The sequence below is a fragment of the Lepidothrix coronata genome, unplaced genomic scaffold, assembly GCF_001604755.1.
Source record: "Lepidothrix coronata isolate B3197 unplaced genomic scaffold, Lepidothrix_coronata-1.0 Scaffold116, whole genome shotgun sequence".
NCBI classification, from domain to species: domain Eukaryota; kingdom Metazoa; phylum Chordata; class Aves; order Passeriformes; family Pipridae; genus Lepidothrix; species Lepidothrix coronata.
The window spans coordinates 451,078-469,285 of record NW_016690296.1 but is presented as its reverse complement, the minus strand read 5'-3'; the positions used below and the strand labels follow the sequence as shown (position 1 = coordinate 469,285).

The 18,208-nt window shown below is 45.9% G+C and overlaps 2 protein-coding genes across 21 annotated transcripts in view; one reads left to right on the top strand and one right to left on the bottom strand.

The window, feature by feature from the left end:
- CAMK2D (calcium/calmodulin dependent protein kinase II delta) overlaps nucleotides 1–1,210 on the top strand; it is a 117,173-nt gene extending 115,963 nt beyond the window's left edge. For 4 of the 17 annotated variants that reach the window (XR_001876423.1, XR_001876416.1, XR_001876419.1 and 1 more), the window contains 3 exons: nucleotides 543–651; nucleotides 865–956; nucleotides 1,164–1,207. The gene's annotated coding sequence lies outside the window, so the exon portion shown is untranslated. Of the gene's footprint in view, nucleotides 1–542; nucleotides 652–864; nucleotides 957–1,163 lie in introns of all 17 variants that reach the window. The other 13 variants (XR_001876410.1, XR_001876426.1, XR_001876421.1 and 10 more) reach the window with 9 other exon arrangements.
- Nucleotides 1,211–17,008: 15,798 nt separating this feature from the next.
- Nucleotides 17,009–18,208, bottom strand: part of ANK2 (ankyrin 2, neuronal) — a 193,086-nt gene continuing 191,886 nt past the window's right edge. For all 4 annotated transcript variants that reach the window (XM_017825067.1, XM_017825068.1, XM_017825069.1 and 1 more), the window contains one exon: nucleotides 17,009–17,359. In XM_017825067.1, the coding sequence (XP_017680556.1) occupies nucleotides 17,176–17,359 (184 nt within the window). In that variant the 3' untranslated portion in view covers nucleotides 17,009–17,175. The remainder of the gene's footprint in view (nucleotides 17,360–18,208) is intronic.

Here is an 18,208-nt window from a genome sequence, read left to right as displayed (position 1 = left end):
CACTGTGCTTGTGTTTTAATTTCCCAAGTAACTGTGATCTTCGCATTGGAGAACCTGCAGTGTGTGTTTGAATTAAGGCATTGGAGACCCAGATGGAGTTTCTTAGGAGCTGAATTTTCAGTTTGAAAACAGGAGTGTTTGCTTTTGTGTTTTGTTTCTGGGTCAGTTCTGAAGTGCCTTTCCTGAGGGCCCAGTTGTACACTGTTCATGCTCGACTTTGTTGACGGACTTTGCACATACCTTGTATTTGTAGGTCCATATTTAGAAATGTTTTAGGTACTTTGCATGTTTCTGTAGCTGCCTTGCAGTGTTTCACATACATGCTCAGCCTGTAACACAAGACTCTGTAAGAGCAGTTATTGTATGTTATATAACACCATAAAATATATATGGTAACATAATGCCATAAAATGCATTAAAGTCCATAAATAATTAGCATCTAAAATAATGTACCAGTTTAAAAGCTTTCACGTGTGTCTGTAGTGATTTTAGGCTTTCTTAAACCGTGCTGAGCTACAACTGAGAACAGTCTTTTATACCAGCAGAGAAGAAGGACGGAGGAGAGGAGACAACTTGCAGCTTTCCTGAGTCAGGGAATGCAGAACTGGATGGCTGCGGGGCCAGGGCAGCATAGCTGGAGCAGCAGCACTGGTGAGGGAGCCAGAGCCTGTCCTGGGTTGGTCACAGTTTCAGTGCTTGCCTTTGGGTGGCATTTGGTAAATGAAAAGAGAAATACTCGACAGAGAGCTTGGGGGTTGGAATTCCTCAGTAAACCCCAGGAGAAGCAAAAACGGTTTAGTCTGGAGGGAGGTTTTACATTTTGTCATATCACTTCTACCTACTTTGTTTGCTCATTTTTTCCAGTAAGTGCTATTCCAGAGATCAGTTTGATTCCCATTTTAACCGTGCTCCTGCAGAAAGCTCTTTGACAGCCGCAGAGTTGCTCCTGGTTTCAGGTATGCAGAGAAGAGAGATGAGTGTATGAAGCAAAATGATGAGCAGCTGGGTGGGAGAATGTATTTCCTAAATATCAGGTTGAAGGTTTGGGAGAGGGGCAGGGTTTTGGGGTATTTTTTTTATAATGGTGGTGGGTGTCCTTTTATAGCACAAATATTTTAGTCTGCTGCCTCCTGGTGGCTTCTGTAATGCTGTTTTCTATTTAGGAGAGCACAGGAAGATGCTGTTTGTTCTGAGCAGGAAGGAACCCAGTGCTTTCATGCATTCACTTTTTAATGTGAGTAAGGAACACACAGAGCCTGAAAATGACCCTTTCCTGGGTTGTGAATATATCCTATACACATACCTGGAGGAATCAGATTGGTTCTGTTTTCTACAAATGGGTTCCCAGGACACAGTTAAGAAAAGTAACACCTCCTAGAGTTAAGTCCAGAGTTCATTGTGTCCAAGATTAGCTTTACTGTTTCTTCAGTGAGTTATTAATCTTTGGTAATTTATCATCTACTTGGGCTGTTTGCTCACAGAAAACAGAATCACTTTGTTCTTCTCAGGGCTTTTCTTTCTTTCTTCTTAAATTTGTACAGTCATACTTTATACATTACCCATCTTGAGAAAACACCATTATTCAAAGAATTAACTGGATTAGTCAAAGAATTGAATCCAATTGCTTCAGGAGTTTCAGCTTCTTTCTTCCTAACAGATAATTAGTAAAATACAGACAGATGTGGGTGAATGCGAGTTCAGTGCTGGAAGGTGCCACTGCTCAATCTCTGGTTCTTGCAGGGAAAGCAGAAGTTACAGGGAGGTTTTGATAGCCACAAGAGGGGATGCCTCACATGAAAGGGAGCCTAAGCAGAGCAGACTAGAAGTCTTTCCTCCCTTCCCCTCCCTCTCTTGCACAGAGACCCGTGAGTGAGCAGGACAAGGTGCAGGATCTTGGATTCCAAGGCAGCGTGCTTGTGGAAAGAGGAGAAGGCAGCAATTCTGCAGACAGTAAGTTTGGGGAAGAGGAGAACATTTAATCACAGAGTGTGAGGGGAGGAGAGTCCATGCAAAAAAGACAATCTGATAGAAAACAGGGTTTCCAAGGCAAAAAGATAGAGAGCAGTATTTCTGTATTACAGAAACATCATGTTCTTTCTTTAAAGATGTTGCCAGAACTCAGCTGTGGGGCTGGACCGTCTTAAGAACTAACTGGAAATTTGGCCCACAGAACCTTTTTTCGTCACAGTGACCTCTAAGTAGTTAAAAAAGTCAAATAGTTGAACGTGGCAAGTGGTTGGAACAGGGTTGGTTCCTTAAAATAGCAAGGGCTGGGGCCTTGATCTTAAAGTTACTCACTTCTGGTATTCCCCAAAGTCAGCCCCCAGTGGAAAGATGCTGTCTCACGTCAGGGCAGGAGTAACACCAGCACCTATCACCGAGTTCCCTGCTCACTGTCAGGTAATTCCCAGTGTCCAGCAGCTGATGCAGGAGGAGGGGAGAGTATTAATACACAACCCACTGCATTGAGAGAGAATTCATGGCAAGCAGAGCAGCCTGGACTGGGAAGGAAGAGCCCACTCTGCTCTTTGACCACTCCTTTTCCCACCCTTCCCAGGCATTCCGTGCTGGCTCTCAGAGGTGACAGCTGCCCAGGGTGAGGCAGTGACAGTCACAGGGCCTTAAGTAACACATGTAGCCAAGGGACTGTACTAGCAACAACCAGCCTGGTAGTGGGGGTAAGAGCCCACATTTGTGAGCCAGATAGCTCATTTTATAAACAAAGGTATTGCTGAACCGCCTGAACACAAGTCAAACCCTTCATAAGGATGGAGAAGAGAGCACTCCCAGCACATGTTAGAGCAAGACATCAACTTAATTAAACATCACCTAAAACTGTTGCTGTGTCCTGTGCACCAGAGAGAGGGTAAGTACGAGAGCAAGAACAAGAGTTCAGCTTAACTTACTTGGTTAAATTCCTCGGACAAAACAGGCATCTGAACATCTACTCCCTAACTAAAAATGGTGGTCTTTGGGATTTTTTTCTGAACAAAACTTTCTAGAGAGTAAAGCACAGAAGCTGGGCCATGCCAAAACTTGCCTGCCTTTTTCATTGTAGCAAATTTAATCAAAGGTAGCTCTAATTCAAAGTGTAATCTTGCTGAAAAGTTATTCTAAATAGGATTTTGAGTACGGCAGAGCACCTGTGCACGCAGAAGAGGGATTGGTAGCATGCCCAGCCTTCTGTTTGCAGGCTTTATTTCTGATCCTGTGGTTGGCCCTGGGCTGCCTGGAGGATATGCTGTAGATCTGTGCACTTCTGATTGATGTGGCAATTCCCATTTCCAGCCCTTCACTGCTGTTCTTTGTATTGGTAATGTTCACACCTTCTCTAAACCCCGGGGCACCTGTGGATTCAAGGGTTCTGCGAAAGGGCACAAAACTACCCTTCAGTTAAAGCCTTAAATACACTCCATATATGTATTTTGAAGAGCCTGGGAGTATTAACTACTTTGCAGCATCTGAGAGGGAGCCGGGTGCTGGCACATGGTTCTGGGATCTGGTTTTGGAGGCACCGGTTCAGTCTCCTGTTGGGACCAAATCATGGTGTATAAATAGTTAAATTCTGTGTGGTGGAGACAGACCAGAACAGCAGCAGCAGGCTGATTTCAGGGCCTGGATGTAGAACACTGGGAGATGTGCTTAGAGGTTTTTTCTCTTTTTCAATCAGGCCAGGAGTCTGAGTGTGTGTCCCTTGTGCAAGGTCAGGGCCATAACCACTGAATGAATATCTGAGAGTGTTTTTCTCTGGTTTTCCGCTGAAAAATGAATAGGGAAGGATCTAATTTGTGTTTCAATGCAGTTTTTAAAAAACTGTAAAAATCTACCTAAAGACAACAGCAGAAAGGATTCCTTTCCCTGGGCATCTGTCAAGTGCAGGTGCCACAAAGGCTAAAAAGTGCCACTGAGGACTAATTAACACAAAGCTGAGGGCAAGAAACATTACAAGTCTCTTTACTTAAATAAAAGGATGCGTTTGATGATGTGAAGAGATACAAATAACTAAGGCTTGAAAGGCCCCAGTTGGTGCTTTGCTGATCCCCTCTCTGCAGTGGGTTTCCAAGAGGTGCACTGTGAGTATTCCTCTCCTCTGTAGCTGAATGGGGATCTCGGTGTTTGAGTCTCTCCACATTCACACCTTTCTGTAAAGAGCTTCCCAGTTAAGACCAGCTTTTCACACATGACAAGGCAGAGCTACTTTGCGTCCCACGAGTCTTACGCTGCCTGCCAGAAGGATGTGAGGGGGATGTTTGGCAGCGTGGAGGAGCCCCGGGGGATGAGGAGGATGCTGTTTGCTGTTTTCATTAAGAGGCCTCAGCAGCTCACACTACTCATCTCTGAGGAGGAGTAGCTGGCACGAAGAGCCAAACATTCTGATGGCGATAGGAGAAAGCAGGTGAGACTTCTCTTCTGTTGGATCCTTTCACCACTCTGCTGCTCCCTGTCCCTCTGCCCTTCCCCTCCACTGCCTGATGCTCTGCCCTGCCTTCCCCTTCCCAAATCTTTTTACCCTGCCCCCACAAGAAACCCTGAGGTTCTTACTACATGCCATTTATCCTGTTAAAAACACTGACAACACGTGCCACTCCTCAAAATCTGTCATTTACTTCTGGGTCTGAAACTCTGCTCCCTCCGTCCTCTTGATTTCTTTCCCCTTAGCTTTTGTGTCCCCCTTCTATGTGAGACCCATTCCTGGGGCACAGCTAGCAGCTGGAGCAATAGGCAGTGTTACTGGGAGCAGTGCCCTGGTGACTGGGAGGCTCTTCAAAGCATTAACAAATTAATCCTCACTATGTCACTGATGGTAGATGAGCACTGCCTGCCTGGTTTTAGGCCTAAAAACCTGGCAGTATATAATTTGCCCAAGGCCACAAAGTTGATGGATGACAGGGAAACCCTAGGTCCAAGGGTGAGTTCCCTGAATGACAGTGATGACAGTCTGTGGATGAAGGATTTATGGCCAAAATTACAAGGAGAGCTCAGAGAGCCTCACGCTCGCTCCCTGCCTGGCCTGTAGCACATCACACTTTGTGGCCTCTGCTCACAGTCCAAGTTCTCCTCACAGGAACCCTTCTGCTTCCCAAGCCAATGGAGAAGAGGTGGTGTCCCAAGTGAGTTCCCTCTGAAAAGCCAGTTTCTCATCCATCCTGGCAACGGGAACTCTGCAGCGGTTCCCAGATCTGAGAAAAGCCACATCACACCCTTCCGAGGGCACTGTAGCGCTGTCCTCACAGAGCACGTGCAAATATCCTGGAGTTCTGAAGGTCACCTATTATATTAGCTAGACCCAAATTCCTGCATCTGTCAGCAGCTCAAAGGCAATACAGCTGGAAAACATTAGCACTGTGTTGTCTTTGTACCTCTGCAAAAAAGGCAAATAATAATAAAAAAGAGAAAACCACCACCAAAAGTCCTTCCCAGAAAACCCCAAACCCAAAGTTACTAGAGGGTTTTTTCGCTTTTTTTTCCCCCACTGATACTGACCTGCAAGTGCAAAAAGAACCTGATCTGATGTTTAGATGCCAGATAAATCTTTCTGAGCTGGCAGTTAGACAAACTGAGGAGATTTGAGACGGTGATGATTGATGGAGAAGATGTAATTACAGGGGTTTGGGTTTGCAGTGACTTGGTTAAAATGTAATGCTACAGAGCACAGTCTGAAGTCCAGCAAAGGGTTCTGTTGCCTGTTTTTGCATAAGTGATATTTTTTAAGCTAAGGGCTGACAAAGTTTGATGACCAGCCCAAGGGGAGTTAGGGGGAATAAAACCTTTTATCCTTCACCTTCTCATTAGCATCTGCTTGCAGAGCTCAGTGCTGGTTTTTTATGACCTTTAGGAACAGTGGCCTGGATAACAGAGTTCAGTATATTCTTATTTTTAGCAGTTAGTTCCCTCCATTTGCTACACTTGCCTCCTTGTTCCAAGAGGCAGGATTTACCTACACAAGACACAAAGTAAATCTCTTCAGTTTGGGGGAGTCTGTGCTTTTGCAGGAACTATGGAAAAAAATCAAGGCCCACGTTATTCCTGCTCCTCAAAGAAAATTAAAAGATACGAATGGGAGGTAAACTGAACCAAGTTTGGATTTGCAGTGCAGAGCTTCTTAGGGTCTAAGTGCCTTTGAGAAAATTCAGTTTGGGATGCCCACAGCACAGCTTGTAGGGCTGCAGTGAAGTCATTTGAGCTGTGCAGAAATGGATTTGACCAGAACTGCTCATTTTCATAAAATAGTGCAGACTTTATGTTTTACTCTGTGGCAGGAGTCTGATGTGATCAGCTGTCCCACCACCACATGGAAACAAGCCCAGAGGAGGCATTCATCATTTCTGCAGCAATTTATTGCAGTACCCACTTTTTATTGTTGTCAGCAGTGATTATGATGATGAAAAATTTGAGCACAACCTAGATAAATGAATGCATAGTTTTATCTATGATAAATGCATAGTTTTATCTATACCATTCATTTTGCCTCACTGCTGCCAGCCAGTCTGTCTCCCCTCAGGAGTCAGCGTAGGTCAGATGAGTGAGGAATGAGATGCTTTTGATTCCTAACTCAGGATAACATTTGAGAAGTTTCAGGAATACTTCTTACAGATGAGCTGCAACTTCTCATAAGAGTTTGGTTTCAGGGAATGAAGCAGCAGTTATGAAGAGAGAAAATGGAAGTGTGAGGGAGAGAAATATTGCGTTCACATCTTCCATTTCCTCTTTAAACTGTAATTTTCCCCTTCTTTCTCCCTTGCAGTCAAATAATAAAGTGGGAATTTAGTGGCAGATGACAGTACAGAGATGATACAGGCACAGCATAGGCTTTCTCATCCCCTTCTGCTACACATATCTTCTTTGAGCTGCACTTAACCATGTGAGCTATCACAGAGTCTGAAAGCAGAGGAAAGATCCAGAATAGCTCAAGCAGTTTGTAGGCATTGTAAATAAAACAAACCCAGCTTTCATTTACAAAAAGAAGGCCATTCTCGGAAACATGTAATGGACCTAGAAGTATTTCTGGTGAGTACAGGACTCATTCTCTAAGTTGGGATGTCACAGCTGAGGCAGCACCAGAAATCACAGCACATAAATAAAATGCTTCTGTAACTAATGGAGCAGGGAGCTTAGAGAAGTGCTGAGCATCAGTGGTGTAAAGGCTTAGTACGGGCTCGGGACAATAAGGGACTTGGATGTGACGCAGTCCCTGGGACCAATTTGGGGCTATAATCAGTGATTCGTGCTGAGAAAAAATTCTGTTGAATGTAATTCCAGCCTGACAGCAAAATGATGCTGAAGATGCTTGTAGGCACTAGCGAGGAGCTTAACACTTGCAAGGGATTTAGAGGTGCTGTCGCTGTCAAGCCGGGTCTGAATTCCCACACGCACTTTCACCCATCTCCTCCTACTTAAGTATTTCCACATCCCACGGGATCAGGCATTTTGCTGTTTCTGCAATGTCTTTATTTGTAAGTGTTGTCCCTGCGAGGGGCTTTCTCTTCCATACTGAAATACTGTCTGCCCAGGAGCCCAGCCAGAGAACCTGGACACCGCTCAAAATTCCAGTGACTTAATGTCCAGAATCTGCAACAGCTTTTTTGGTGCCTTCCAATTGTCAGGCAAGGCCATAAATGCCAGCCTCTAAAACGTGTAATTGAGAGTCTCTAGTGCAAAGACCTCAGAGAAATGGCAATTTTTTTTCAATGTGCTTGAAATAAATGCACAAAACCTGCCGTGTGCTATTCAGTCGTGACACTCAGGTAATGAAACACGGGCCAGGGAAATTTAGAGCAGAAGCAAAGACCTCTAGGCAACAATGTAATATAATACAGCAAAGATATAACTCAATTGGAAATAGCCAGCTGGCACTAATGGCTCATTCGTTTAGACTCATATTTCTGGGCTGTCTGGCATTCGGTGAGATGGGAGCAAGGAAAATCAGGCCTGGCTGCCAGTGGCTATCAATAAAAGCACTGTTAAACAGAGCCATTGCTCTGCGGCTCGGGAGGCACTGCAAACCACCTTGATCATTGGAAATGGTTTTAGGAAACTGCCAAGGATCTGAGCTTTGTCTTCTCAGGTGCTTGACAGATTCCTAAAACCTCTAAAACGCTGCTGGTAATGGTGGGAACAGACACATCCCTGCACATGGCACATGCAGAGCTCTGCTGGGCACACAGGGGAAGCCTCAGCTGTGCCTGGGCTAGACCAACAAAACTTGTTTTTAAAGCAAAACGTGAGACCTTGCTGTGCCTGACAACACCCCTTGACATTTAACCTCCATGCAGCTGTTACTGCGATGCTGGTGGTTGTAATAACTTTAACAATGTTATTACAACAGTAACAAAGAAAGATACAACAAACTGAACAGAACCAAACCCAAACCCCACAACTAACAAACAAAAAACCCCAAACACCTCCAAAACACCCAGGACTGTTTTTTCCACAGGTTCAATGCCAGTGTTCTTGTGGAAAATAAGTGGAACAGTGCTGAAGTTGACAAGCCCAAGTCCAGAGCCGTGAGATGTGCTGGTGGAAGCAGTGGGTACTTCCCATCTGCCCAGGTATGGGCTCTAACATGGGATAATGTGATCCATCTGCCTGGACATGGCCATTTTGGGATGGAGTGTGTCCTACCCGCCTTCTTCCCTCCCCTCTGGTCCTCCCGGCTGCAGAAGCAGGTTTGACTCTCTCAGTAGGGTCAGGACACAGGTTTTGTTTCAGGCCCTGTTCATATGACTATTACCCTTCTCCCACTTTTTGACTCTCCTTTCTGCCATCCTTGTACCTCCCTTGCTGTGCCTTGGTCCCCTCCTGAATAAATAGCCTGGCCTGATTACTTTTTCCTGGATGATCCCAGTTCTAGTAGATCCATACCCACTCTTTGTATTTCTGCTGCTGTTACCTGGAGGGAACAATAACAGCAACAGCAATAACACTGTTACTATTTTGGGGTGCCTGGGTAAGGATGACTGGCTGTTTTTTGCTGGCAGGTATCTGTGGCACCCTGGTTGCAGCTGTGCCGGGGAGCTGAAGGGACACAAACCTCCTGCCCGAGATGGATTAAGTTGCTGAATGTTGGAGAGAATGACCCAGAGCTCTTGTAAGCAAAACACAAAGAGGGAGTGAATATGTCCCGTGGTACTAGTTAGAAATTACTCATAAAGAACCAGGGGACTCCTTCCACTGCACCAGGTTGTTCCAAGCCCCGTCCAACCTGGCCTTGGACACTTCCAGGGATGGGGCAGTCACAGCTTCTCTGGGCAACCTGTGCCAGGGCCTCCCCACCCTCACAGGGAAGGATTTCTTCCTAATATCCCATCTATCGCTGCCCTTTGTCAGTTTGAAGCTGTTCTCCCTTGTCCTGTCACTCCAGGCCCCTGTAAAAAGCCCCTCTCCAGCTCTATTATACCTCTCTTAGCTGAAGTACCCTCACATATATATATATATATATATTCATTTAGCAAGGTTTTTTCATTATTATTATTTGCCTTTCTAAAGAGCTAATAGAACCACACTTTGTGGTGAATCATCCAAGAATCATGGAGTGGTTTGAGTCGGCCCTTTTGAGGTTTAGTCCTGTCCCTCATTTTGGGGATTGCCTGCAGCTGGGGGAGAGAGTGCTGGGTAAGGTACCAGCTGCTCCCTATTCCCCCTCAAGGTTTGCTTGGAAGGCAAACAGATCAGGGTTTCTGGAGGGAGAGGGTCACACATCTTCTGGTGTCTGTTTAGTGCCCCTCTGCCAGGGAAGATTGGCAGTGAGCAGAGGGGCAATCTTCAGGAATTCCTGGGGGAATTGGAGTGTTTCAGCCTTGGATGGAATGAGCAGGTTTTCCTGCGAGCTGTCTACAAACTGTGAGTACTGGCCTCGGGGCCTTTTTGTACCCTGTGGAGATATGTAGGACTGAGAAATGGCGTATCTGGGGAGCTGGGGGGCGCTGCCAGAAGCAGGTGAAGCTCTGTGGATGTGTTTTTAAGAGTTGTTGTGCTCATGTGAGCTCCTGGTAGGAAAGCACTGGTCTGATCCTGCTTTTTTGTAAGAACTTGGAAAAAAAGCAGTTTTGTGGCCCCTGGGGGGGCAGGGATGGGCTGTGGCTTTAAATATTACACAGCAAAGAAAAATATTTGGAAGTAATGGACCAGTGAGTGTGGTTTGGTTTGTTTTCTCTCTTGTGCTGTGAGGAAGAGGCTTTAATTTTAAAAGTTGCCTTTTAAGCACAGAAAATGGAACAGCAGTTTGCCAGGCCAGCTTCCCCCTGTGCTAGCACACAGCTGCTCTTCATGTTCAACTGGAGCACATGGAGCTTTGGCTAAATGATGTGTTTCATTTTTGGGGGGAACTCTGTGAAAATTGCTTGTGGATGGATGTTTTTCTTGTCTTGGAAATACTCTGAGAACTCAGGAGGGCAGTCCTAAATGGATTGTTGTTGGACAACGATTTTGTGGTGGTTTTGCCTTATTGTGAGCTTAGAGAAATTGAAGGTGTAATTGAACCTTTCTGGAACATGAATTGGGCTTTTCTTGCCAGGGCTGCCATTAAATAGGGACACATCCTTTCCACCTGTGCTGATACTGGACTATCTGCCTGCAAAAAACTTTTGGGAGTTGTGCTGGCTTTCTTCTGTTAAATACTGATGATTTGCTGCACTCTAGTGGCTGTTGGATAGGAGCCTTGTGCAAGGTCAGTTGTGCTTGGAGAAAGCCAAGAGGTTATTTGTACCTGACCTCAGAAAGGTTCAACCAGCTTTTATCAATTTTATTGTAGTTGCCCCCATTTTTGCTTATTGTATAATTTAGGCTGCTGAACGGGAGGCTGGGACTGATCCCTCTTCTTTGCTTTATTCCAAGAATAGTCTTTTCAGTGTCTTGAATTCATATATTTCTCTGGATCTGTCTTCCTTTCCCGTGGCATTCCCCCTCTCAGCTTTAAGCCAGGATCCTGTAGAGTTAGGAGGGCTGGGAGCAACCCGTGTTACCTGTGCCTGGGATGAATGGCTGGAAAGTCATGTTCCTGCCTTGTCAGCAAATCACTGACTGAAGGCAGAGGGGCTCTGTGCTCTACATTTGTTTCTCTAACAGTTTAAAATGTGCCTGGAAAAAGAACAGGCTGTCTCCAAGATGGCACTTCTCCCATGTCATCTCCAGAGCTTTGGCCCAGGTTGCAGTCTGTGCTGTAACTGAGGTTTTCTTTGGGGGTTTATAGAGTGAGGGGGGTGTCATGGGCAGAACAGGACCTTCAGACACAATTCATTAGAGGAGTTTGCTTTGAGTCACGGGGTGCAGAAGGACCCCTTGGCTTTCTGAACTTCTCAGAGAGGGGTCTGGATGTGGCTGTGGGTCCAGTCTGAGCTCCATGCTTTGTCAATGGTTTATGTCTAAAGGATTATACAGGGGTAATTGAACCCTTCTACAACTTTTCCCCACAGGATTAAGGATAGCAGAGCAAATTTATATATGAACCAAATGATTTATTATGATAATAGTTAGATTAAAAGACCATAATCAGAATTATTTACTACCCAGTCCAGGTAGCTAGAACTACTAGTGCAGTGCCCTATTTTTGCAGGAATATTGAAGACATGATATTAAAGCCAGCAAAACCAATTATTGAGTAGAGATTGATGTAACTCATTCTTTCCAACAACTGTGGGACAACCTTCCTCAACTTGAGGAGTGACCTTGAGGGGAGACCCCACTCCAGGGAGGAATCTCCACATACACCCCTGGAAGGGGGATGTCACAAGATCCCACTGTTCCAAAGTGGGACTGGACTTTATTGTATAAAGTGATTGTCAGGTGTGTGTCCAGCCCAGCTGTGTCAGCTCAGCTTTAAATAAGTTATCAGTTGTATGACTTACTTATTCCTTTATCAGGCATTTTATCAGCTCTGCCACATCTTCACCTCACTGTGGGGGATGTTTAACTTCGGGATTGGTGAGTCAGGCTGGTTTGAGCTTTCTTAGATCTCAAAAGCAGTGTGACACCCCCCACCCCACTTTTCTGTTCACCACTGACAGCTTTCCAAATTGGGAGTTGAGGTTGTTTTACCCCCCTTCCAGGCAGAGCATCCTGCTATGGATGACTCCTCTTATTTGCATTACTTTAAAGACTTTTCCTTTAAGTCCCTTGGATTCATATATTTCTCTGTACCTCTCTTCCTTGACCTCGATACTCTCCAACTCAGAGTTAAGCCAGCATCCTGTAGAGGAGGGATGACTGGGAGCAGCCTGTGTTCCGTGTCCCTGGGATGAGGGGCTGGAAGATTATTTGACTGTCTTGCCAACAAGTCACTGAGTAAAGCCAGAGGGGACTATGCAGTTGTAGCCTTTGTTTCTGTGAGCCTGGAAACAGAATGGGCTGTCTGCAATGTTTTCCCATGTCCCCTCCCCAGCTCCAGTTAATGTTGAAGGCAGTGATGTAACTGAGACTTTGTTTTGGGGTTCACAAAGCGGGAGGCTGTCACAGGCAGAATGGGAGTTCACACAGCCTTGTAGCCCTGCTTTCACAGCCACTTTTTTCAGATTTAATCCCATTGTTCTGATGGCTCCTGTGGAGTCATGTTGACTTAAGCACAGAGCTGAAACTGTAGCATGGCAAAGAGATAATCCTCGTGGTCAGCCACATGCTGGAACACAAAGAGCAAAGAGGGAACACCGGTTAATGAATTGGATTGAGATATTTGTGTGTTTTATTTGGACTTTTTTTATGAAGTTTTAATTTAATTTAGTTTTAAGGGAGTAAGATGACAGGGGAGCTCAGCTTTGGCCTTAAGCTCAGCAGTAACAATGTTGGGCATCATGGTATTGATTTAGTCAATGGACAAAGCTGGTGTCAGATTTATTAAAAAAAGCTTAAGTTTGAGCAAAAAGGGTGTTGATGGAGTGGATCTGACAAGCAGGGGGAAAAGGGAGTCAGTTGGTTCTCGAAATAAGTAAAAAGCCTTATTAGACATTCAGTGACCTGTAAATGTCGTGTCTGCTCAGTGGGACAAAAGGGTCCGGGGCTGTGGCGGTGTGAGTAGGTTTCCTGTTTGAGGATGGTTGTGTTGCTGCATGTCCTTGCTTGGGGTTATTTAACTAGCCAAAGAATTGAGTTCTGGATTCAGTCCTGGGTCTAAATATCCATGCAGTGTGTATGTGGAATGAGTGTTACTCCTCATATCCTTACAGTGCATCAGAAACAGTTCTGCCATAGCTCACCTTACTCCTTTACCTGTAGAGACCAAATTAGAGCAATATATCCATGATAGGCTCCTAGATGTTTAATTGCTCTCTGATAGAGACCTGGGAAGAGGGTTAGGCCTTGGAAGACAAGCCATCTCTGTGCAGGGGACCGAAAAAGGTGGCAAAAACTGAGGATACAGCTGCTCTTCGTGGCACTGATGCTGCACAGACAAAAATCGCCACCAGTGACCTCTTTACCAGATATTCTGAGACCTGACCAGTGTTGTAGCTCCAGGCTGTTCTGAACTGCTGCTTCCCATGCCAAGAGCTTGCAGCAGTTGCAGGGTTCATAGCCAGGATAAGGTAAAGGTGCAGGGGAAGCAGTTTGAATTTTTTTTTCCTCAGGGAAATATATTTAAATTTGGAAATTGCCCACTATCATAGGCCTGAAGTTCTAGGCTGTAGTGTGGGGAGTACACGGCTTGTACCTACAACTTGAGTGACTGCCCATGTATGGGATGAGTTGTCAGATGGAAAGTCGGGCTCTCTGTGTCTTCGGGACCACTTAATTGTGTGTTGTGAATCCAGCATCATTCAAGAAGTGCCCACAGGTCCTGCCAGGGTGCTTCACCAGTTGTAGTCCAGTTTTATGGAATGTAAACTAAAACTATCACTGGACACTAAAGTATCTGTTGTGACACACAGGAGAGGTTACCATTAGGGGTAATCCACAGAAGGAGACAGCTCTCACAGGTGGCACGTGGCTCCCTTTGGTGGCACCTACTGCCAGGATCATCAGAGACGCTTAAAATTCACTGATCAGCTCTGCTGGTCATAGAGCCCACCTCTCTTTCAGGGTTAGCTGGGGAACAGAGGCAGGAGGGAGCAGAAACTGTGCTCATAGAACTCATTTTTGAGCTGCTTTACAGTCAGACTAATAAAAGCTTAATGATATAAGTAACTAGCTTTTTTTAATAAACCCCCTCAGTTTTAGAACTGGGTGATATTTATTTATATGCAGAAATAAAGGGTTTGGTTTTTCAAGGTGGAAGGAAAGAGCGACTTTAGTTCCTGAATTGTTGCTGCCACTTATGAGGCCATGAGAAGCACAATGTTAGTCCCTGGATTTAATCACTGGTTTGCTAAAAAATAAATGAATGTGACTTCAGAAAAGGTGTTTACTTCAGGTATTTAGCAGAACTGGCCAAGTCTTTCAGCAAAATACTGTTTGTATTTGGAAGTGCTGATAGTGTGGCTCAAACTGAGCAGTATTGAGTTATTCCCTATTATTCCCATCTGTTATTTCCCACTTGTCCTCAGGCCACTGTGATGGTAGTGTGGTGCAGGGGGGTGCAAGTTCTTGAGGGGGCGTTGTTTGGTTGCTGTGTAGGGTTTTGAGTTGGATTTGTTGTTTGATGGTTGGATTCTCTGATGGGAAAAAGAGGAGTAGGAGGAAATAGTTGGTACTTTTGGTTTAAGACCTCACCTTGACAGGTCTCACTGCGGCTGTGACAAGGGAGTGGTGGCTTGGTGCCCTGTGTCCCAGGCTCTGGGTTTATATGGAATAAACTTAAACTGGCAGCAGACCTCTTTCAATATTTTCTGTGCATGGTGTGAGTGTAGATGTGACAGGATTTCACCCTATATTTTTCTTCCCTGTCTTTCTTCTGGTGAGAAACTGTTGGTAGTGGGCACTGGAAAAGACACTGACCGTAGCGAACAGTCTGAGGCACATTTGAAGGAACCTCTGCTGTTTCCAGCCCAATAAAATAACTAGAAAACAAGGCTAGATCCCCTTTGAGAAATTAATAACAACTACTCTTAATAAAAATTTTATCTGACTTAGAACCTATCAATAGTGCTGAATGCAGAATTAAATATGTCTTGAAGGGAGCTGGGTGCAGAGGAGTTGCACTTCCCTCATCCTGCTGTGCCGGCAGTAAAAGCGAGTGAGCCACCATTTCTACATTTAACACTTGTACATTTTTATTTAGTTAAATCAGCCATTGTACACATTGCAGCTATGTATTGTTAGTGTTGTATCTTTTTAATTTTTAACTAATACATGCCCTCATAGATATATTCAATTAGTGTTATCACCATGGGAACAAGATGCTGATTCGTCAACTTAAAATTCACTTCTTCTCACAGTATTCAAGTTCTCCGATAACACAGCAAAAAATCAAAATAAGAGGTGAATAACCATTATGTTGTTACACAGAACATCATCTGCACCGCAAATAACACAACAGAAATGCATTTCTTGAGAGCCCCATCCTCGAAGACCCTCCCGCGCCGTCTCGGACGGCGGGGAAGCCACGATGCGCTGTGAGATGTGTCATCACGGGTCTCAGTCGGTTTGGCTGCCAAAACACTTTTTTTCTTTTAGCTTTTTTTTTTTTTTTTTTTAATTTTTTTTTGCCTGCCCAAAAAAGTGTCAGCACGGCACCTCAGGTGGTTCTGCCCGCAGGAAGCCAGAACTGCAGAGATGTTTCCATGCTTTTGGCATCATTACCTTAATGAGGAAGTGCCCTTGTTCTGAGCACTGAGTGAGTCGTTAAAAAACCAAAGAACCCTATAACTGCAGAAGGCCAGATAAGCTCGGACAAAGGATTACTCCTAGAGGAGAGGGTTGGTTTTACTCTGGTGTCGAGTCTACTATTAAAAAAATGAATTAACAGCTGTTTAAAAACATTAAATCAGTGTGTTTGTGTGTACGTGTGTGATGCTAAAACCCTACGGAGCTCCCTCCATTAAATATTAAGGTATAGAACACCCAAAGCTTCAGATCCCTATGTTCCCTTTTCGGAAAATAAAAGTGCAGACATGCTATCGTGGTTTTTCAGAGGGTCGGTTTAGAAATATATATATTATATATAGTTACATAACAAAATATGAACAGAAACTGGCTGCCGAGGATTGTGAGCACTTGTTCTTTAAAAAACGCTCGATCGGAAGATAAAAACTGCTCGCTCAGTGCTAAGAGGGCGGAGAAGCTGACATGGTTCTAGGAGGGTTTGGTTCTGACCTTGAAATGCCACATGCACGGCTCAGCTAAGAGGCAATCTCGATAAAACACGGTGAGTTAGTTATTCTCCCTGTATAGTGGGTAAGTCTTTTTCCCGCAGTTATCTACAGTGCAGTGGCCAGCAGGAAGTACCACCGGTCTGTCGGTGAGGTCGGCTAAGCGGTGACGGAAACGGGAAACTACCGGAGTTGGAATTGTTTAATACGCCCTGCCCCAGGTCCGGATCTAATAGGCTGTAACACTGCATGGGGATGTGCCATAGCTATAGCTGGGGAGCGACTCTGTTACCTAACGGGGTATTATTTCCTTCTGGAAATCTTTCAACGGCTGTCAGAAGGTCTTAACAGTATTAATGGCCACAGGCAGCTGTTACTCATGCGAACAGCTGGGTTTCCAGGTTTTTAGCCTGACTCTTAGAGCCTTTAACTACAAGAGATCCCTAAACCATAAGTCTTAGGACTCGGTAGCTGCGCGGCGCTTCCTCCTCAGTCCGTGCGTGTTTTGCAGTCGACGGGGACAACGTCGCGCGATCCGTCGCCGTTCCGCAGCGTCGCCGGGCGACGGGAGCCAAGGGCAGCGTGTTTCCTGCAGTCTGGTAAGTCCAAATACTCTGTCTATTTACAGTTTACATGTGCACTCCCTTGTACATAGTCACTGGAAGAGGCCTGTGGATGAAGTCGGCTCGAGGAGCGCCGGAGCGAAGGGACAGCGAGAAGCGGCGGCACCGCCAAGGAGGAGGCGCGGCGGGAGAGAAATCCTCCTGCCCGAAGGATGCTATCTTTGGTCACAAATTAGCTTACAGGGTACAAAAGAAGAAAAACACAAAATGGATTTTAAGGTGGGTAAGAACTGAATTCACTGCAGCTGCACGAGGAGAAATGGCAGTGACAGGGGGCGGTAGCGTCGGTCACGACGTCAACTCCCCAGGGAAGGTGACGGCAGCGCACGGGACGGAGGGCGACGTGGAGCTGGGGGGGGACGGGAGTGAGCAGCAGCTTCTCACTTGGCCTCCTGTTTCCAGTCGTCTTGGCAGAAGTGCCGAAGAAGCTGCTGGAGGTCGTGCTGGAGGTCATCCCTGGGGAGCGCTTCTGGGGTGTCTTCCAGCTCTTCTATGTGAACACGTTTGCCACACCGATCCTTCATCACGGTCCTCTTCTGAGTGCTGGCTTTACTTAGGGTTGTCCTACAATGAATAAAAAGCAGAGTTGTGACTTAAAAAGACCACAGATCCTGCAGATGTGCAGCAATTTCCTTCTTCAGCTGCTTAGGAAGGGTGACACGTGCTGGATGCAAGGCACATCATGTCAGCTCTTGAGAAATGACTCTCGAGGGTAAAGGTACGGGCTGGGATTACTGGATCAACATGCTACAACACACAGACATGCAAAGAGCAACTGAAAATACTAGAGAGGAGCAGCATTGCAACAGAGCTGAAACACTAGCCCTTAGATCACTGGACATCTCCGTGTACATCAACAACCATCTGGGACTGGGGGGAACACTGACTGAGGCAATAAAATACCTAGTGTCTGATACTGGTTGTCTCAATAAAGCTCCTAAGAAAACACAAATCTGGTGATATTTTTTAGAAGAACTCAATAAATTTGGTAGGGCGTCTGTGTGGTTTATTCCAATAAAACTTAGCTCTTCTTCAAAAGACAAGGGAACTGGACAGTGGGGTTCTGATGCGATGCACCCATCGGTCTGCGCCCCCGCCCCGGACCCCCACTCGTGCCCTAGGTACCCGGCTCCCCCTGCGGGGGCGCAGTCCGGTCTAGTCCACTGGACTACACACTGGAGGACTAGTGGACTAGACCGGTCTGCGCCCCCGCCCCGGACCCCCACTCGTGCCCTACCTACCCGGCTCCCCCTGCGGGGGCGCAGTCCGGTCTAGTCCACTGGACTACACACTGGAGGACTAGTGGACTAGACCGGTCTGCGCCCCCGCCCCGGACCCCCACTCGTGCCCTACCTACCCGGCTCCCCCTGCGGGGGCGCAGTCCGGTCTAGTCCACTGGACTACACGCTGGAG